At 42.6% G+C, this 24443-nt stretch overlaps 1 protein-coding gene across 1 annotated transcript; it reads right to left on the bottom strand.

The window, feature by feature from the left end:
* Positions 1-1065: 1065 nt before the first annotated feature.
* On the bottom strand, positions 1066-22813 carry myd88 (MYD88 innate immune signal transduction adaptor). Its single transcript, XM_055928157.1, has 5 exons — positions 22278-22813; positions 21834-21956; positions 18964-19144; positions 4832-4923; positions 1066-2431 (listed from the first exon to the last, which is right to left on the bottom strand). The coding sequence occupies exons 1-5, from the start codon at positions 22576-22578 to the stop codon at positions 2277-2279; spliced, it is 852 nt and encodes a 283-aa protein (XP_055784132.1). The 5' UTR covers positions 22579-22813; the 3' UTR covers positions 1066-2276.
* Between the last annotated feature and the right edge of the window lie 1630 nt (positions 22814-24443).

Below are 24443 nucleotides of genomic sequence, written 5' to 3'. Positions count from 1 at the left end.
CTGTTCTGATCTTTGCCATGTATTTGTATGTTTTATGTTTTACCCCAGGAAGAGTAGCTGCTGTATATTCAGTAGTTAATGAACCCCAGGAAGAGTAGCTGCTGTAGTTAATGAACCCCAGGAAGAGTAGCTGCTGTAGTTAATGGACCCCAGGAAGAGTAGCTGCTGTATATTCAGTAGTTAATGGACCCCAGGAAGAGTAGCTGCTGTATATTCAGTAGTTAATGAACCCCAGGAAGAGTAGCTGCTGTATATTCAGTAGTTAATGGACCCCGGGAAGAGTAGCTGCTGTATATTCAGTAGTTAATGAACCCCAGGAGGAGTAGCTGCTGCATATTCAGTAGTTAATGAACCCCAGGAAGAGTAGCTGCTGCATATTCAGTAGTTAATGAACCCCAGGAGGAGTAGCTGCTGCATATTCAGTAGTTAATGAACCCCAGGAAGAGTAGCTGCTGTATATTCAGTAGTTAATGGACCCCAGGAAGAGTAGCTGCTGTATATTCAGTAGTTAATGGACCCCAGGAAGAGTAGCTGCTGTATATTCAGTAGTTAATGAACCCCAGGAAGAGTAGCTGCTGTATATTCAGTAGTTAATGAACCCCAGGAAGAGTAGCTGCTGTATATTCAGTAGTTAATGAACCCCAGGAAGAGTAGCTGCTGTATATTCAGTAGTTAATGAACCCCAGGAAGAGTAGCTGCTGTATATTCAGTAGTTAATGAACCCCAGGAAGAGTAGCTGCTGTATATTCAGTAGTTAATGAACCCCAGGAAGAGTAGCTGCTGTATATTCAGTAGTTAATGGACCCCAGGAAGAGTAGCTGCTGTATATTCAGTAGTTAATGAACCCCAGGAAGAGTAGCTGCTGCATGTAGGGCTGGACCAGGCCCTACTGTGGTACCGCCGGACCAGGCCCTACTGTGGTACCGCCGGACCAGGCCCTACTGTGGTACCGCCGGACCAGGCCCTACTGTGGTACCGCCGGACCAGGTCCTACTGTGTGACTCACTAGTTACAATCCTGAAAGTAATTGTCATGCCATACAGGAAGTACGCTGGTAGACATTAGGAAGCTTAATAAAGATGTTTTTTAATAGAAAAACAGAGCAGATGAAATAAAGAAACACAAAATATACTTCCAGTAGTTACCAGAGAAACAGTCACAGGATACATTTGGAAATGCCCAGTTACATCGCTGACAAAGTCCCTTATCACTTGCTGTCCTTCTCCCATTTCTTTACATTGTTTTTACAGTATTGGTGGATATATACAGCTTTATAAAGTGTGGTGAATGTGCCAGGTGACAGTCTCTCTGCTCTGTACTGAAACAGGGTGTCACAGGCTGAGGAGACAACATGGCCGTCATGACAGGAGGAAGTCGCAGGCTGCAATCTCTCATCTGAGGAGACAACATGGCCGCCATGACAGGAGGAAGTCGCAGGCTGATATCTCTCATCTGAGGAGACAACATGGCCGTCATGACAGGCTAATATCTCTCATCTGAGGAGACAATATGGCCGCCATGACAGGAGGAAGTCACAGGCTGATATCTCTCATCTGAGGAGACAACATGGCCGTCATGACAGACTAATATCTCTCATCTGAGGAGACAATATGGCCGCCATGACAGGAGGAAGTCACAGGCTGATATCTCTCATCTGAGGAGACATGGCCGCCATGACAGGAGGAAGGAGGATATGAAAACTAAAGAGCTGACCCGTCAGATAAACAATTAGCTAAATAATTGTAAAATGTGTTGCCAACCATGCAGATATCTGATCTATACAATATTCTTAACAGGTGAAAAAATTGCAATATAAAAAAACCCAGCATTTATTCCTTCAGGTTGATATTTGGTCCATATGAGCGATGGGGCTCAGAATAAAATATCATATTGAAAACATATAAAACGTTTTCGATGGAATGAAATCTCATATTAAACCCAAATATAATCGGTAATGAGTGAACCAGCCATCAGGCTCTCAGTGATGAGGACAAAAAGAGGAGAATACCCCAGGAACTCCATCTGTGGTTTCAGAAAACTACTACAAGTCTCATCTTATGTGTTCAAAGTAGTACGTACAATACACAAACTGTTCTAACTAAGACATGAATGAATATAAAATATAAATGAATATAAAATATGTTAACTAAACCGAGGCGATCAGCGGTCCCCAGTAAAGTAACAGTACCACCGAGCTGACATGTACTCCGCCTGTTCCCGATGTAGAGGGGCAGAACCCCTGTGATGATTGGTTGCTGTAAGTCTGTACCATTCATTCAGGGCAGGGAGAGGGCCCTGGCCAGCCGGACCCAGAACCAGGACTGTGTACAGGGTCGTGTGTAGTCACACACCGTCAGGAACCTCAGGATACTGGGGAAAGGTTTCTTCATAGACCTATACATCACAGGGATCAGCCGCTTGCTTCGGGCACCTAGGAGAGGTTTCAGAGAGGAGATAGATGTTAAATCGAGCTGCAGTTAATATGACACAACAAGCTACCATGACATCAATTTAACAACAAGCTACCATGACATCAATATAACAACAAGCTGCCATGACATCAATATAACAACAAGCTACCATGACATCAATATGACAACAAGCTACCATGACATCAATATAACAAGCTACCATGACATCAATATGACAACAAGCTACCATGACATTAATATAACAAGCTACCATGACATCAATATAACAAGCTACCATGACATCAATATAACAAGCTACCATGACATCAATATGACACTATAACAACCTTCCATGACATCAATATGACAACAAGCTACCATGACATTAATATGGCACTACAACAACCTACCATGACATTAATATGGCACTACACCAACCTACCATGACATTACAACAACCTACCATGACATTAATATGACAACAACCTACCATGACAACAACCTGCCATGATATTAATATGACAACAACCTACCATGACATTAATATGACAACAACCTACCATGACAACAACCTGCCATGATATTAATATGACAACAACCTACCATGACAACAACCTGCCATGACATCAATATGACAACAACCTGCCATGACATTAATATGGCACTACACCAACCTACCATGACATTAATATGACAACCTACCATGATATTAATATGACAACAACCTACCATGATATTAATATGACAACAACCTACCATGATATTAATATGACAACAACCTGCCATGACATCAATATTACACTATAACAACCTACCATGACATTAATATGACAACAACCTACCATGACATTAATATAACAACTGTCACGCCCTGGCCTTAGTATTCTTTGTTTTCTTTATTATTTTAGTTAGGTCAGGGTGTGACATGGGGAATGTTTGTGTTTTGTTGGTTTTGGGTGATTCTATGGTAAAGGGGGTGTTGGGTGTAGTATATGGGTTTGTGTTGAGTACAGGTGTCTAGCGTTGTCTATGTATGTTTAGTTGTCTAGGAGAGTCTATGGTTGCCTGAATGAGTTCCCAATTAGAGACAGCTGATTTCGGTTGTCTCTGATTGGGAGCCATATTTAGGGTAGCCATAGGCTTTCATTTGATGTGAGTAGTTGTCTATGTTAAACGTTTGTAGCCTGTGTGTGCACATCGTTTATTTAGCTTCACGATCGTTTATTGTTTTGGTTAGTTCGTAGTGGGTTTGTTTCGTTTTGCCTTCTTCATCAATAAAAGGAGATGGCTTATTTTCCTAATGCTGCGTTTTGGTCCGTCAATCCTCCAAACAGTCGTGACAACAACAACCTGCCATGACATCAATATGACAACAACCTACCATGACATTAATATGACACAAGCTACCATGATATTAATATGACACAAGCTACCATGACATCAATATGACACAAGCTACCATGACATCAATATAACAACAAGCTACCATGACATTAATGACAACAACCTACCATGACATCAATATGACAAGCTACCATGACATCAATGACAACAACCTACCATGACATTAATGACAACAACCTACCATGACAACAACCTACCATGACATTAATATGGCACTACAACCACCGACCATGACATTAATATGACAACCTACCATGATATTAATATGACAACATACCATGACATTAATATGACACAACCTACCATGACATTAACATGACAACAACCTGCCATGACATTAACATGACAACAACCTACCATGACATTAATATGACAACAACCTATCATGACATTGACATGGAGAAAAACAACAGGAAGTGGAAAGAGGTCAGACGCAGACCTGATCTACCACAACATCTTAAAATACCTCCAGAGCAACAACATGTTACTGAGTGATAGACTTACCAGGACAGAGACTTACCAGGACAGAGACTTACCAGGACAGAGACTTACCAGGACAGAGACTTACCAGGACAGAGACTTACCAGGACAGAGACTTACCAGGACAGAGACTTACCAGGACAGAGACTTACCAGGACAGAGACATACCAGGACAGAGACTTACCAGGACAGAGACTTACCAGGACAGAGACTTACCAGGACAGAGACATACCAGGACAGAGACTTACCAGGACAGAGACTTACCAGGACAGAGACTTACCAGGACAGAGACTTACCAGGACAGAGACATACCAGGACAGAGACTTACCAGGACAGAGACATACCAGGACAGAGACTTACCAGGACAGAGACATACCAGGACAGAGACTTACCAGGACAGAGACTTACCAGGACAGAGACTTACCAGGACAGAGACTTACCAGGACAGAGACTTACCAGGACAGAGACTTACCAGGACAGAGACTTACCAGGACAGAGACTTACCAGGACAGAGACTTACCAGGACAGAGACTTACCAGGACAGAGACTGAGGGCAAACTTTGTCTGGAAGTCACAGGCATCACTGTCCAGGTACTCATCAGATATCACCACCACCATCCGCTTACACCTACAGATCAACATACAGTATTATCCAGCCATAACCCCTACAGATCAACAACATACAGTATTATCCAGCCATAACCCCTACAGATCAACAACATACAGTATTATCCAGCCATAACCCCTACAGATCAACAACATACAGTATTATCCAGCCATAACCCCTACAGATCAACATACAGTATTATCCAGCCATAACCCCTACAGATCAACATACAGTATTATCCAGCCATAACCCCTACAGATCAACATACAGTATTATCCAGCCATAACCCCTACAGATCAACAACATGCAGTATTATCCAGCCATAACCCCTACAGATCAACATACAGTATTATCCAGCCATAACCCCTACAGATCAACATACAGTATTATCCAGCCATAACCCCCTACAGATCAACAACATACAGTATTATCCAGCCATAACCCCCTACAGATCAACATACAGTATTATCCAGCCATAACCCCCTACAGATCAACATACAGTATTATCCAGCCATAACCCCTACAGATCAACAACATACAGTATTATCCAGCCATAACCCCTACAGATCAACATACAGTATTATCCAGCCATAACCCCCTACAGATCAACATACAGTATTATCCAGCCATAACCCCTACAGATCAACAACATACAGTATTATCCAGCCATAACCCCTACAGATCAACATACAGTATTATCCAGCCATAACCCCTACAGATCAACAACATACAGTATTATCCAGCCATAACCCCTACAGATCAACAACATACAGTATTATCCAGCCATAACCCCTACAGATCAACATACAGTATTATCCAGCCATAACCCCTACAGATCAACATACAGTATTATCCAGCCATAACCCCTACAGATCAACAACATACAGTATTATCCAGCCATAACCCCTACAGATCAACAACATACAGTATTATCCAGCCATAACCCCCTACAGATCAACATACAGTATTATCCAGCCATAACCCCCTACAGATCAACAACATACAGTATTATCCAGCCATAACCCCTACAGATCAACAACATACAGTATTATCCAGCCATAACCCCCTACAGATCAACATACAGTATTATCCAGCCATAACCCCCTACAGATCAACATACAGTATTATCCAGCCATAACCCCTACAGATCAACATACAGTATTATCCAGCCATAACCCCTACAGATCAACAACATACAGTATTATCCAGCCATAACCCCTACAGATCAACATACAGTATTATCCAGCCATAACCCCCTACAGATCAACATACAGTATTATCCAGCCATAACCCCCTACAGATCAACAACATACAGTATTATCCAGCCATAACCCCTACAGATCAACATACAGTATTATCCAGCCATAACCCCCTACAGATCAACAACATACAGTATTATCCAGCCATAACCCCTACAGATCAACATACAGTATTATCCAGCCATAACCCCCTACAGATCAACATACAGTATTATCCAGCCATAACCCCTACAGATCAACAACATACAGTATTATCCAGCCATAACCCCTACAGATCAACAACATACAGTATTATCCAGCCATAACCCCTACAGATCAACATACAGTATTATCCAGCCATAACCCCTACAGATCAACATACAGTATTATCCAGCCATAACCCCTACAGATCAACAACATACAGTATTATCCAGCCATAACCCCTACAGATCAACAACATACAGTATTATCCAGCCATAACCCCTACAGATCAACATACAGTATTATCCAGCCATAACCCCTACAGATCAACATACAGTATTATCCAGCCATAACCCCTACAGATCAACAACATACAGTATTATCCAGCCATAACCCCTACAGATCAACATACAGTATTATCCAGCCATAACCCCCTACAGATCAACATACAGTATTATCCAGCCATAACCCCCTACAGATCAACAACATACAGTATTATCCAGCCATAACCCCTACAGATCAACATACAGTATTATCCAGCCATAACCCCTACAGATCAACATACAGTATTATCCAGCCATAACCCCTACAGATCAACATACAGTATTATCCAGCCATAACCCCCTACAGATCAACAACATACAGTATTATCCAGCCATAACCCCTACAGATCAACAACATACAGTATTATCCAGCCATAACCCCTACAGATCAACATACAGTATTATCCAGCCATAACCCCCTACAGATCAACAACATACAGTATTATCCAGCCATAACCCCCTACAGATCAACAACATACAGTATTATCCAGCCATAACCCCCTACAGATCAACATACAGTATTATCCAGCCATAACCCCCTACAGATCAACATACAGTATTATCCAGCCATAACCCCCTACAGATCAACATACAGTATTATCCAGCCATAACCCCTACAGATCAACAACATACAGTATTATCCAGCCATAACCCCCTACAGATCAACAACATACAGTATTATCCAGCCATAACCCCTACAGATCAACAACATACAGTATTATCCAGCCATAACCCCTACAGATCAACAACATACAGTATTATCCAGCCATAACCCCTACAGATCAACAACATACAGTATTATCCAGCCATAACCCCCTACAGATCAACATACAGTATTATCCAGCCATAACCCCTACAGATCAACATACAGTATTATCCAGCCATAACCCCTACAGATCAACATACAGTATTATCCAGCCATAACCCCCTACAGATCAACAACATACAGTATTATCCAGCCATAACCCCTACAGATCAACAACATACAGTATTATCCAGCCATAACCCCTACAGATCAACATACAGTATTATCCAGCCATAACCCCTACAGATCAACATACAGTATTATCCAGCCATAACCCCCTACAGATCAACATACAGTATTATCCAGCCATAACCCCTACAGATCAACATACAGTATTATCCAGCCATAACCCCTACAGATCAACAACATACAGTATTATCCAGCCATAACCCCTACAGATCAACAACATACAGTATTATCCAGCCATAACCCCTACAGATCAACATACAGTATTATCCAGCCATAACCCCTACAGATCAACAACATACAGTATTATCCAGCCATAACCCCTACAGATCAACAACATACAGTATTATCCAGCCATAACCCCTACAGATCAACAACATACAGTATTATCCAGCCATAACCCCTACAGATCAACACATACAGTATTATCCAGCCATAACCCCTACAGATCAACATACAGTATTATCCAGCCATAACCCCTACAGATCAACATACAGTATTATCCAGCCATAACCCCTACAGATCAACAACATACAGTATTATCCAGCCATAACCCCTACAGATCAACATACAGTATTATCCAGCCATAACCCCTACAGATCAAACATACAGTATTATCCAGCCATAACCCCTACAGATCAACAACATACAGTATTATCCAGCCATAACCCCTACAGATCAACATACAGTATTATCCAGCCATAACCCCTACAGATCAACATACAGTATTATCCAGCCATAACCCCTACAGATCAACAACATACAGTATTATCCAGCCATAACCCCTACAGATCAACATACAGTATTATCCAGCCATAACCCCTACAGATCAACATACAGTATTATCCAGCCATAACCCCTACAGATCAACAACATACAGTATTATCCAGCCATAACCCCTACAGATCAACAACATACAGTATTATCCAGCCATAACCCCTACAGATCAACATACAGTATTATCCAGCCATAACCCCTACAGATCAACACATACAGTATTATCCAGCCATAACCCCTACAGATCAACAACATACAGTATTATCCAGCCATAACCCCTACAGATCAACATACAGTATTATCCAGCCATAACCCCCTACAGATCAACATACAGTATTATCCAGCCATAACCCCTACAGATCAAACATACAGTATTATCCAGCCATAACCCCTACAGATCAACAACATACAGTATTATCCAGCCATAACCCCTACAGATCAACAACATACAGTATTATCCAGCCATAACCCCTACAGATCAACATACAGTATTATCCAGCCATAACCCCTACAGATCAACAACATACAGTATTATCCAGCCATAACCCCTACAGATCAACATACAGTATTATCCAGCCATAACCCCTACAGATCAACATACAGTATTATCCAGCCATAACCCCTACAGATCAACATACAGTATTATCCAGCCATAACCCCTACAGATCAACATACAGTATTATCCAGCCATAACCCCTACAGATCAACACATACAGTATTATCCAGCCATAACCCCTACAGATCAACAACATACAGTATTATCCAGCCATAACCCCTACAGATCAACAACATACAGTATTATCCAGCCATAACCCCTACAGATCAACATACAGTATTATCCAGCCATAACCCCTACAGATCAACATACAGTATTATCCAGCCATAACCCCTACAGATCAACATACAGTATTATCCAGCCATAACCCCTACAGATCAACATACAGTATTATCCAGCCATAACCCCCTACAGATCAACATACAGTATTATCCAGCCATAACCCCTACAGATCAACATACAGTATTATCCAGCCATAACCCCTACAGATCAACATACAGTATTATCCAGCCATAACCCCTACAGATCAACATACAGTATTATCCAGCCATAACCCCTACAGATCAACATACAGTATTATCCAGCCATAACCCCTACAGATCAACAACATACAGTATTATCCAGCCATAACCCCTACAGATCAACAACATACAGTATTATCCAGCCATAACCCCTACAGATCAACAACATACAGTATTATCCAGCCATAACCCCCTACAGATCAACATACAGTATTATCCAGCCATAACCCCTACAGATCAACAACATACAGTATTATCCAGCCATAACCCCTACAGATCAACATACAGTATTATCCAGCCATAACCCCCTACAGATCAACATACAGTATTATCCAGCCATAACCCCTACAGATCAACATACAGTATTATCCAGCCATAACCCCTACAGATCAACAACATACAGTATTATCCAGCCATAACCCCTACAGATCAACAACATACAGTATTATCCAGCCATAACCCCCTACAGATCAACATACAGTATTATCCAGCCATAACCCCTACAGATCAACAACATACAGTATTATCCAGCCATAACCCCTACAGATCAACATACAGTATTATCCAGCCATAACCCCTACAGATCAACATACAGTATTATCCAGCCATAACCCCTACAGATCAACATACAGTATTATCCAGCCATAACCCCTACAGATCAACATACAGTATTATCCAGCCATAACCCCTACAGATCAACAACATACAGTATTATCCAGCCATAACCCCTACAGATCAACACATACAGTATTATCCAGCCATAACCCCTACAGATCAACAACATACAGTATTATCCAGCCATAACCCCTACAGATCAACATACAGTATTATCCAGCCATAACCCCCTACAGATCAACATACAGTATTATCCAGCCATAACCCCTACAGATCAACATACAGTATTATCCAGCCATAACCCCCTACAGATCAACATACAGTATTATCCAGCCATAACCCCTACAGATCAACATACAGTATTATCCAGCCATAACCCCTACAGATCAACAACATACAGTATTATCCAGCCATAACCCCTACAGATCAACAACATACAGTATTATCCAGCCATAACCCCTACAGATCAACATACAGTATTATCCAGCCATAACCCCTACAGATCAACATACAGTATTATCCAGCCATAACCCCCTACAGATCAACAACATACAGTATTATCCAGCCATAACCCCTACAGATCAACAACATACAGTATTATCCAGCCATAACCCCTACAGATCAACATACAGTATTATCCAGCCATAACCCCTACAGATCAACATACAGTATTATCCAGCCATAACCCCTACAGATCAACATACAGTATTATCCAGCCATAACCCCCTACAGATCAACATACAGTATTATCCAGCCATAACCCCTACAGATCAACATACAGTATTATCCAGCCATAACCCCTACAGATCAACATACAGTATTATCCAGCCATAACCCCTACAGATCAACAACATACAGTATTATCCAGCCATAACCCCTACAGATCAACATACAGTATTATCCAGCCATAACCCCTACAGATCAACATACAGTATTATCCAGCCATAACCCCTACAGATCAACACATACAGTATTATCCAGCCATAACCCCTACAGATCAACATACAGTATTATCCAGCCATAACCCCTACAGATCAACATACAGTATTATCCAGCCATAACCCCTACAGATCAACAACATACAGTATTATCCAGCCATAACCCCTACAGATCAACAACATACAGTATTATCCAGCCATAACCCCTACAGATCAACATACAGTATTATCCAGCCATAACCCCTACAGATCAACATACAGTATTATCCAGCCATAACCCCTACAGATCAACATACAGTATTATCCAGCCATAACCCCTACAGATCAACAACATACAGTATTATCCAGCCATAACCCCTACAGATCAACATACAGTATTATCCAGCCATAACCCCTACAGATCAACATACAGTATTATCCAGCCATAACCCCTACAGATCAACATACAGTATTATCCAGCCATAACCCCTACAGATCAACATACAGTATTATCCAGCCATAACCCCTACAGATCAACATACAGTATTATCCAGCCATAACCCCTACAGATCAACAACATACAGTATTATCCAGCCATAACCCCTACAGATCAACATACAGTATTATCCAGCCATAACCCCCTACAGATCAACAACATACAGTATTATCCAGCCATAACCCCTACAGATCAACATACAGTATTATCCAGCCATAACCCCTACAGATCAACATACAGTATTATCCAGCCATAACCCCTACAGATCAACATACAGTATTATCCAGCCATAACCCCTACAGATCAACAACATACAGTATTATCCAGCCATAACCCCTACAGATCAACAACATACAGTATTATCCAGCCATAACCCCTACAGATCAACATACAGTATTATCCAGCCATAACCCCTACAGATCAACATACAGTATTATCCAGCCATAACCCCTACAGATCAACATACAGTATTATCCAGCCATAACCCCCTACAGATCAACATACAGTATTATCCAGCCATAACCCCTACAGATCACACATACAGTATTATCCAGCCATAACCCCTACAGATCAACACTACAGTATTATCCAGCCATAACCCCTACAGATCAACAACATACAGTATTATCCAGCCATAACCCCTACAGATCAACATACAGTATTATCCAGCCATAACCCCTACAGATCAACAACATACAGTATTATCCAGCCATAACCCCTACAGATCAACAACATACAGTATTATCCAGCCATAACCCCTACAGATCAACAACATACAGTATTATCCAGCCATAACCCCTACAGATCAACATACAGTATTATCCAGCCATAACCCCTACAGATCAACATACAGTATTATCCAGCCATAACCCCTACAGATCAACATACAGTATTATCCAGCCATAACCCCTACAGATCAACATACAGTATTATCCAGCCATAACCCCTACAGATCAACAACATACAGTATTATCCAGCCATAACCCCTACAGATCACACATACAGTATTATCCAGCCATAACCCCTACAGATCAACAACATACAGTATTATCCAGCCATAACCCCTACAGATCAACATACAGTATTATCCAGCCATAACCCCTACAGATCAACAACATACAGTATTATCCAGCCATAACCCCTACAGATCAACATACAGTATTATCCAGCCATAACCCCCTACAGATCAACAACATACAGTATTATCCAGCCATAACCCCTACAGATCAACATACAGTATTATCCAGCCATAACCCCTACAGATCAACATACAGTATTATCCAGCCATAACCCCTACAGATCAACATACAGTATTATCCAGCCATAACCCCCTACAGATCAACAACATACAGTATTATCCAGCCATAACCCCTACAGATCAACATACAGTATTATCCAGCCATAACCCCTACAGATCAACATACAGTATTATCCAGCCATAACCCCTACAGATCAACATACAGTATTATCCAGCCATAACCCCTACAGATCAACAACATACAGTATTATCCAGCCATAACCCCTACAGATCAACAACATACAGTATTATCCAGCCATAACCCCTACAGATCAACATACAGTATTATCCAGCCATAACCCCTACAGATCAACATACAGTATTATCCAGCCATAACCCCTACAGATCAACATACAGTATTATCCAGCCATAACCCCTACAGATCAACATACAGTATTATCCAGCCATAACCCCTACAGATCAACACATACAGTATTATCCAGCCATAACCCCTACAGATCAACAACATACAGTATTATCCAGCCATAACCCCTACAGATCAACAACATACAGTATTATCCAGCCATAACCCCTACAGATCAACATACAGTATTATCCAGCCATAACCCCTACAGATCAACATACAGTATTATCCAGCCATAACCCCTACAGATCAACAACATACAGTATTATCCAGCCATAACCCCTACAGATCAACACTACAGTATTATCCAGCCATAACCCCTACAGATCAACATACAGTATTATCCAGCCATAACCCCTACAGATCAACATACAGTATTATCCAGCCATAACCCCTACAGATCAACAACATACAGTATTATCCAGCCATAACCCCTACAGATCAACATACAGTATTATCCAGCCATAACCCCTACAGATCAACATACAGTATTATCCAGCCATAACCCCTACAGATCAACATACAGTATTATCCAGCCATAACCCCTACAGATCAACAACATACAGTATTATCCAGCCATAACCCCTACAGATCAACATACAGTATTATCCAGCCATAACCCCTACAGATCAACAACATACAGTATTATCCAGCCATAACCCCTACAGATCAACACATACAGTATTATCCAGCCATAACCCCTACAGATCAACAACATACAGTATTATCCAGCCATAACCCCTACAGATCAACATACAGTATTATCCAGCCATAACCCCTACAGATCAACAACATACAGTATTATCCAGCCATAACCCCTACAGATCAACATACAGTATTATCCAGCCATAACCCCTACAGATCAACATACAGTATTATCCAGCCATAACCCCTACAGATCAACATACAGTATTATCCAGCCATAACCCCTACAGATCAACATACAGTATTATCCAGCCATAACCCCTACAGATCAACATACAGTATTATCCAGCCATAACCCCTACAGATCAACAACATACAGTATTATCCAGCCATAACCCCTACAGATCAACAACATACAGTATTATCCAGCCATAACCCCTACAGATCAACAACATACAGTATTATCCAGCCATAACCCCTACAGATCAACAACATACAGTATTATCCAGCCATAACCCCTACAGATCAACAACATACAGTATTATCCAGCCATAACCCCTACAGATCAACATACAGTATTATCCAGCCATAACCCCTACAGATCAACAACATACAGTATTATCCAGCCATAACCCCTACAGATCAACAACATACAGTATTATCCAGCCATAACCCCTACAGATCAACAACATACAGTATTATCCAGCCATAACCCCTACAGATCAACATACAGTATTATCCAGCCATAACCCCTACAGATCAACATACAGTATTATCCAGCCATAACCCCTACAGATCAACATACAGTATTATCCAGCCATAACCCCTACAGATCAACATACAGTATTATCCAGCCATAACCCCTACAGATCAACATACAGTATTATCCAGCCATAACCCCTACAGATCAACAACATACAGTATTATCCAGCCATAACCCCTACAGATCAACATACAGTATTATCCAGCCATAACCCCTACAGATCAACATACAGTATTATCCAGCCATAACCCCTACAGATCAACATACAGTATTATCCAGCCATAACCCCTACAGATCAACATACAGTATTATCCAGCCATAACCCCTACAGATCAACATACAGTATTATCCAGCCATAACCCCTACAGATCAACAACATACAGTATTATCCAGCCATAACCCCTACAGATCAACATACAGTATTATCCAGCCATAACCCCTACAGATCAACATACAGTATTATCCAGCCATAACCCCTACAGATCAACAACATACAGTATTATCCAGCCATAACCCCTACAGATCAACAACATACAGTATTATCCAGCCATAACCCCTACAGATCAACATACAGTATTATCCAGCCATAACCCCTACAGATCAACAACATACAGTATTATCCAGCCATAACCCCTACAGATCAACATACAGTATTATCCAGCCATAACCCCTACAGATCAACATACAGTATTATCCAGCCATAACCCCTACAGATCAACAACATACAGTATTATCCAGCCATAACCCCTACAGATCAACATACAGTATTATCCAGCCATAACCCCTACAGATCAACATACAGTATTATCCAGCCATAACCCCTACAGATCAACAACATACAGTATTATCCAGCCATAACCCCCTACAGATCAACATACAGTATTATCCAGCCATAACCCCTACAGATCAACACATACAGTATTATCCAGCCATAACCCCTACAGATCAACATACAGTATTATCCAGCCATAACCCCCTACAGATCAACAACATACAGTATTATCCAGCCATAACCCCTACAGATCAACATACAGTATTATCCAGCCATAACCCCTACAGATCAACATACAGTATTATCCAGCCATAACCCCCTACAGATCAACATACAGTATTATCCAGCCATAACCCCTACAGATCAACAACATACAGTATTATCCAGCCATAACCCCTACAGATCAACATACAGTATTATCCAGCCATAACCCCTACAGATCAACAACATACAGTATTATCCAGCCATAACCCCCTACAGATCAAACATACAGTATTATCCAGCCATAACCCCTACAGATCAACATACAGTATTATCCAGTCATAACCCCTACAGATCAACAACATACAGTATTATCCAGCCATAACCCCCTACAGATCAACAACATACAGTATTATCCAGCCATAACCCCTACAGATCAACATACAGTATTATCCAGCCATAACCCCCTACAGATCAACATACAGTATTATCCAGCCATAACCCCTACAGATCAACATACAGTATTATCCAGCCATAACCCCTACAGATCAACATACAGTATTATCCAGCCATAACCCCTACAGATCAACATACAGTATTATCCAGCCATAACCCCTACAGATCAACATACAGTATTATCCAGCCATAACCCCTACAGATCAACATACAGTATTATCCAGCCATAACCCCTACAGATCAACAACATACAGTATTATCCAGCCATAACCCCTACAGATCAACAACATACAGTATTATCCAGCCATAACCCCTACAGATCAACATACAGTATTATCCAGCCATAACCCCCTACAGATCAACATACAGTATTATCCAGCCATAACCCCCTACAGATCAACATACAGTATTATCCAGCCATAACCCCTACAGATCAACATACAGTATTATCCAGCCATAACCCCCTACAGATCAACATACAGTATTATCCAGCCATAACCCCCTACAGATCAACATACAGTATTATCCAGCCATAACCCCCTACAGATCAACAACATACAGTATTATCCAGCCATAACCCCCTACAGATCAACAACATACAGTATTATCCAGCCATAACCCCTACAGATCAACATACAGTATTATCCAGCCATAACCCCTACAGATCAACATACAGTATTATCCAGCCATAACCCCTACAGATCAACATACAGTATTATCCAGCCATAACCCCTACAGATCAACAACATACAGTATTATCCAGCCATAACCCCTACAGATCAACAACATACAGTATTATCCAGCCATAACCCCTACAGATCAACAACATACAGTATTATCCAGCCATAACCCCTACAGATCAACAACATACAGTATTATCCAGCCATAACCCCCTACAGATCAACAACATACAGTATTATCCAGCCATAACCCCTACAGATCAACATACAGTATTATCCAGCCATAACCCCTACAGATCAACATACAGTATTATCCAGCCATAACCCCCTACAGATCAACATACAGTATTATCCAGCCATAACCCCTACAGATCAACATACAGTATTATCCAGCCATAACCCCTACAGATCAACAACATACAGTATTATCCAGCCATAACCCCTACAGATCAACAACATACAGTATTATCCAGCCATAACCCCCTACAGATCAACATACATTATTATCCAGCCATAACCCCCTACAGATCAACATACAGTATTATCCAGCCATAACCCCCTACAGATCAACATACAGTATTATCCAGCCATAACCCCTACAGATCAACAACATACAGTATTATCCAGCCATAACCCCCTACAGATCAACATACAGTATTATCCAGCCATAACCCCCTACAGATCAACATACAGTATTATCCAGCCATAACCCCCTACAGATCAACATACAGTATTATCCAGCCATAACCCCCTACAGATCAACAACATACAGTATTATCCAGCCATAACCCCTACAGATCAACATACAGTATTATCCAGCCATAACCCCTACAGATCAACAACATACAGTATTATCCAGCCATAACCCCTACAGATCAACAACATACAGTATTATCCAGCCATAACCCCTACAGATCAACAACATACAGTATTATCCAGCCATAACCCCCTACAGATCAACATACAGTATTATCCAGCCATAACCCCTACAGATCAACATACAGTATTATCCAGCCATAACCCCTACAGATCAACATACAGTATTATCCAGCCATAACCCCCTACAGATCAACATACAGTATTATCCAGCCATAACCCCTACAGATCAACAACATACAGTATTATCCAGCCATAACCCCCTACAGATCAACAACATACAGTATTATCCAGCCATAACCCCCTACAGATCAACATACATTATTATCCAGCCATAACCCCCTACAGATCAACAACATACAGTATTATCCAGCCATAACCCCCTACAGATCAACAACATACAGTATTATCCAGCCATAACCCCTACAGATCAACATACAGTATTATCCAGCCATAACCCCCTACAGATCAACATACAGTATTATCCAGCCATAACCCCTACAGATCAACATACAGTATTATCCAGCCATAACCCCCTACAGATCAACATACAGTATTATCCAGCCATAACCCCTACAGATCAACATACAGTATTATCCAGCCATAACCCCTACAGATCAACATACAGTATTATCCAGCCATAACCCCCTACAGATCAACATACAGTATTATCCAGCCATAACCCCCTACAGATCAACAACATACAGTATTATCCAGCCATAACCCCCTACAGATCAACAACATACAGTATTATCCAGCCATAACCCCCTACAGATCAACAACATACAGTATTATCCAGCCATAACCCCCTACAGATCAACATACAGTATTATCCAGCCATAACCCCTACAGATCAACAACATACAGTATTATCCAGCCATAACCCCTACAGATCAACAACATACAGTATTATCCAGCCATAACCCCTACAGATCAACATACAGTATTATCCAGCCATAACCCCCTACAGATCAACAACATACAGTATTATCCAGCCATAACCCCCTACAGATCAACATACAGTATTATCCAGCCATAACCCCCTACAGATCAACATACATTATTATCCAGCCATAACCCCCTACAGATCAACATACATTATTATCCAGCCATAACCCCCTACAGATCAACATACAGTATTATCCAGCCATAACCCCTACAGATCAACAACATACAGTATTATCCAGCCATAACCATCACCCTCTTCGCTGTAACATGCTTTTGCATAGCAGAACCCATCTCTTGAGCTAATACAATTCTGAAAACATGAGGATGAGCCATTAAAACAGAAACAGAACACAGCCAATAAGTGGCCGTGGATCTCGACGACGCCACTGTGGCGCTGCTTAAATTGAGCAGGGCCTCAACTTGCCTTTTCTCGATGAGTTCGCCGGTGATAGTCCAGACACATGATCCAGGCAGGACGTCCCGGTCAAACACACACAGCTTCAACTTGTGGTCCGTCTGCTCCAACTGCTGGATCATCTCATGAACAAAGTCAAAGTCACTCTGACAGTAGCAGATAAAGGCATCAAACAGCTCCGGTATACCCCCTGGAGAGAGGAGAGAGAGGAGAGAGTTGACTCAACATCAGGAGAGAGAGGAGAGAGGACTCAACATCAGGAGAGAGAGGAGAGAGAGGACTCAACATCAGGAGAGAGAGGAGAGAGAGGAGAGAGGACTCAACATCAGGAGAGAGAGGAGAGAGAGGACTCAACATCAGGAGAGAGAGGAGAGAGAGGACTCAACATCAAGAGAGAGAGGAGAGAGAGGACTCAACATCAGGAGACAGAGGAGAGAGAGGACTCAACATCAGGAGTCAGAGGAGAGAGAGGACTCAACATCAGGAGTCAGAGGAGAGAGAGGAGAGAGGACTCAACATCAGGAGAGAGAGGAGAGAGAGGACTCAACATCAGGAGAGAGAGGAGAGAGAGGAGAGAGAGGACTCAACATCAGGAGAGAGAGGAGAGAGAGGACTCAACATCAGGAGACAGAGGAGAGAGAGGAGAGAGAGGACTCAACATCAGGAGTCAGAGGAGAGAGAGGAGAGAGAGGACTCAACATCAGGAGAGAGAGGAGAGAGAGGAGAGAGAGGAGAGAGAGGACTCAACATCAGGAGACAGAGGAGAGAGAGGAGAGAGGACTCAACATCAGGAGACAGAGGAGAGAGAGGAGAGAGGACTCAACATCAGGAGACAGAGGAGACAGAGGAGAGAGAGGAGAGAGGACTCAACATCAGGAGAGAGAGGAGAGAGAGGACTCAACATCAGGAGTCAGAGGAGAGAGAGGACTCAACATCAGGAGTCAGAGGAGAGAGAGGAGAGAGGACTCAACATCAGGAGAGAGAGGAGAGAGAGGACTCAACATCAGGAGAGAGAGGAGAGAGAGGAGAGAGAGGACTCAACATCAGGAGAGAGAGGAGAGAGAGGACTCAACATCAGGAGACAGAGGAGAGAGAGGAGAGAGAGGACTCAACATCAGGAGTCAGAGGAGAGAGAGGAGAGAGAGGACTCAACATCAGGAGAGAGAGGAGAGAGAGGAGAGAGAGGAGAGAGAGGACTCAACATCAGGAGACAGGAGAGAGAGGAGAGAGGACTCAACATCAGGAGACAGAGGAGAGAGAGGAGAGAGGACTCAACATCAGGAGACAGAGGAGACAGAGGAGAGAGAGGAGAGAGGACTCAACATCAGGAGAGAGGAGAGAGAGGACTCAACATCAGGAGAGAGGACTCAACATCAGGAGACAGAGGAGAGAGAGGAGAGAGGACTCAACATCAGGAGACAGATGAGAGAGAGGACTCAACATCAGGAGACAGAGGAGAGAGATGACTCAACATCAGGAGAGAGAGGAGAGAGAGGAGAGGAGACTCAACATCAGGAGAGAGAGGAGAGAGAGGAGAGGAGACTCAACATCAGGAGACATAGGAGAGAGAGGAGAGAGAGGAGAGGAGACTCAACATCAGGAGACAGAGGAGACAGAGGACTCAACATCAGGAGAGAGAGGAGAGAGAGGAGAGAGAGGACTCAACATCAGGAGAGAGAGGAGAGAGAGGACTCAACATCAGGAGAGAGAGGAGAGAGAGGACTCAACATCAGGAGAGAGAGGAGAGAGGACTCAACATCAGGAGAGAGAGGACTCAACATCAGGAGACAGAGGAGAGAGAGGACTCAACATCAGGAGAGAGAGGAGAGAGAGGACTCAACATCAGGAGAGAGAGGAGAGAGAGGACTCAACATCAGGAGAGAGAGGAGAGAGAGGACTCAACATCAGGAGACAGAGGAGAGAGAGGAGAGAGAGGACTCAACATCAGGAGACAGAGGAGAGAGAGGAGAGAGAGGACTCAACATCAGGAGAGAGAGGAGAGAGAGGACTCAACATCCGGAGACAGAGGAGAGAGAGGAGAGAGAGGACTCAACATCAGGAGACAGAGGAGAGAGAGGAGAGAGAGGACTCAACATCAGGAGACAGAGGAGAGGAGACTCAACAGGAGACAGAGGAGACAGAGGAGAGAGAGGAGAAAGGACTCAACATCAGGAGAGAGAGGAGAGAGAGGAGAGAGGACTCAACATCAGGAGAGAGAGGAGAGAGGACTCAACATCAGGAGAGAGAGGACTCAACATCAGGAGACAGAGGAGAGGAGACTCAACAGGAGACAGAGGAGAGAGGTGACTCAATAGGTAATAAACTGTCGTAAATATTAACATTGGTGCATAATGGCCAGAGACAAGCTGCTGCCATTGTACACAGAAGGCTGTTTGCAAGTCTCTCTACTTAGTAATGTTGTGCTAAGCAGAGTTGATATAGTCACCATGATACTGAATGTAATACCAGTGTTTCTATCATTTAGTTGTGTGGAGCGGCAGGTAGCCTAGCGGTAAAAGAGGAAGGCCAGCAACCGGAGGATTGTCAGTTCAAATCCCAGGTCTGACAGGGAAAATCTGTTGGGCAGTGAGCTAGCGTCCATAGGGTTGCTGGGTATCAAATCCTAAATGCCATTGCCTGCCATTGTGCCATTGAGCAAGGCACGTAACCTCTCCACAACTACCGGGCGCCCAGTGTGTCTCCAACCTCTGTACATTATGTCTGTCATTCAGAGGGGGTTGGCATGAAGTGGAAGGCACATTTTGATTGGACCTTGTGTACATTTGACAAAGAAAGTAATCTGAACTACAGACCGCCAGTGTGTAACACTAGTGTTATTATTGGATAGTAATGTACTACAGACGATAAAACATTATTACCTTCTGGGTCATCCTGCAGGGTGATGCCTTGTCTCTCTGGGGTTCTGGGGACACAGCTGTCCACCTCGGGAACCTGGACTGGGGGCTCATTCTGTTTCTCTATGTACTTCTTACAGTCCTCCTCTATACACAGAGACGTGCATACACCCAGACATACACACACACACACAGAGACGTGCATACACCCAGACATATACACACACACAGAGAGACGTGCATACACCCAGACATACACACACACACAGGTCAAGTTACTCAGCAATTATTTCAATATTAGGTCATCATAATTAATGACACTTCAACTAAAGGTTATTTTGTAATTAATGTATAACATGGCTGTAATAACACATTTCAGAACACACACACATATATACAGGTTTCACTCATCCTTTATAGATGATTACATGTCATATTATTTAGCAATAAAAAGCAGAGTTAACCTACCAATGAGATCTCGGAGATCCTCCACAACGTCTTTTCGGTCCACGTTTTCCAGAATTGAAACTAACTTTCCAACTTTGGCTCCGGGACAACGCGATTGCCAGTCCTCTAGAATCTTCCGTGTTGGATCTTGGCAATCCTCGTAATTCTTGATCTCTAAATAAGAGAAACCCATGTTTTCTGCGACAGACATCCAGTCTGATGCCACAGTGTTTCGCGGATTTAAAAACAGTCCCAATCTTTTTCTCACGTTGATATTCAGCGCTCTCAGGGGAATATTCCACAGGTCTAAACTAGTTGACATATTCAGGGAAGTTGTCGTTTCTGGTTATTATGAATGCGTAAAATGTATACAAACCGAAACCGCTCCTTTATACGAGTAGAATTAAGACTTTTGATTTGTCATTTAATCCGCCAGAAATAGATATGTCCAAACTAGAATAATTGTTCAGTTTGAGGGCTTCGGTTGTTGTGAAAGTTATTGATGTCCTAGAAATGACTGAGGCTTCTGTAGAGGCCTGACCAGGGGGGCGGACCAGGGGAGGGACTGGCTGGCCCGGTGCCCCGGGTTGAGGGGAGATTTCACTTAAGGACCAATGGAATGTTCTAAAATGAACAAAATCCGATTCCGGGGTACCGGGCCATGCAAAACGAACTTCCCATTGACAGAGAATGAGGAAACAGCTTTATCAAGACCTGCATGCGTCACACACGGAAGAAACATGGTTTATTTACCCAGATTAGAAAAATCTATTTTTCCCTGAATTATGGAAATATTGTTGTGTATGGTATAGTTATATACAAGTTATACAATATAATTCATGGGGGCTGGTGATTTTTTAGAAATGGCATCTGTCAATGTCTGGACATTTCAGCAGAGGTAATGTGCTCACCCCACCATTTTAGTTGTTTCAGGCCCGGTTACAGCTATTCCCCCTCCCCTCAGTCGCTACACTGGTGGCAGCAGTGGGATAATCCCCTCAAACGCTACGTTGGTGGCAACAGTTGGATAATCCCCTCAGTCGCTACATTGGTGGCAGCAGTGGGATAATCCCCTCAGACGCTACATTGGTGGCAGCAGTTGGATAATCCCCTCAGACGCTACATTGGTGGCAGCAGTGGGATAATCCCCTCAGACGCTACATTGGTGGCAGCAGTTGGATAATCCCCTCAGACGCTACATTGGTGGCAGCAGTGGGATAATCCCCTCAGTCTCTACATTGATGGCTGCAGTGGGATAATCCCCTCAGTCTCTACATTGGTGGCAGCAGTGGGATAATCCCCTCAGTCTCTACATTGATGGCTGCAGTGGGATAATCCCCTCAGTCTCTACATTGGTGGCAGCAGTGGGATAATCCCCTCAGTCTCTACATTGATGGCTGCAGTGGGATAATCCCCTCAGTCTCTACATTGGTGGCAGCAGTGGGATAATCCTCTCTGGTCTTTATTAGAAGTGTTCTGTGTTGCATTTAGTCTGAGCATGGGGCGTTTCTTACCAGTTGAGAAGGTGCTAGAGATGCATTAAACTGTATTCCAGTGGAAAGGTTTCGCTTCCCTATTCTGATAAACAGCCCTGAAATACAGAGCTGGCAGAGCTACTATCTTTCACTTCCTTCCTCCCTGATAGGAAACATCAAGACACCTTAGAACATGTTACTTATGAACCATGATAATGATATGGCTGCTTTTGTAGAGAGTGAAAACACCAAATACAGGTACTACCTCGACTGGTTTTGTGGTTCTTCGTGACGTATGAGACAATGCAAGATGACATGTATGAAACAGTTATTAAACACCAAATATAAAATAGTCTTGTGAGTATCTTGGCGTGAAGGCGGATCATTCAGACATGCCTATATCATCACATGATACATTCAGCAGAATACGGTCCACACCTTCAGCGGTATATGGTCAACACCTTCAGCGGTATATGGTCAACACCTTCAGCAGTATATGGTCAACACCTTCAGCAGTATACGGTCAACACCTTCAGCAGTATACGGTCAACACCTTCAGCAGTATACGGTCAACACCTTCAGCAGTATATGGTCAACACCTTCAGCGGTATATGGTCAACACCTTCAGCAGTATACGGTCAACACCTTCAGCAGTATATGGTCAACACCTTCAGCAGTATATGGTCCACACCTTCAGCAGTATATGGTCCAC

Source organism: Salvelinus fontinalis, chromosome 7, assembly GCF_029448725.1.
Source record: "Salvelinus fontinalis isolate EN_2023a chromosome 7, ASM2944872v1, whole genome shotgun sequence".
Lineage (NCBI taxonomy): Eukaryota > Metazoa > Chordata > Actinopteri > Salmoniformes > Salmonidae > Salvelinus > Salvelinus fontinalis.
Note: the sequence above shows the minus strand (reverse complement) of the source record. Positions and strands in the feature narration are given on the sequence as shown.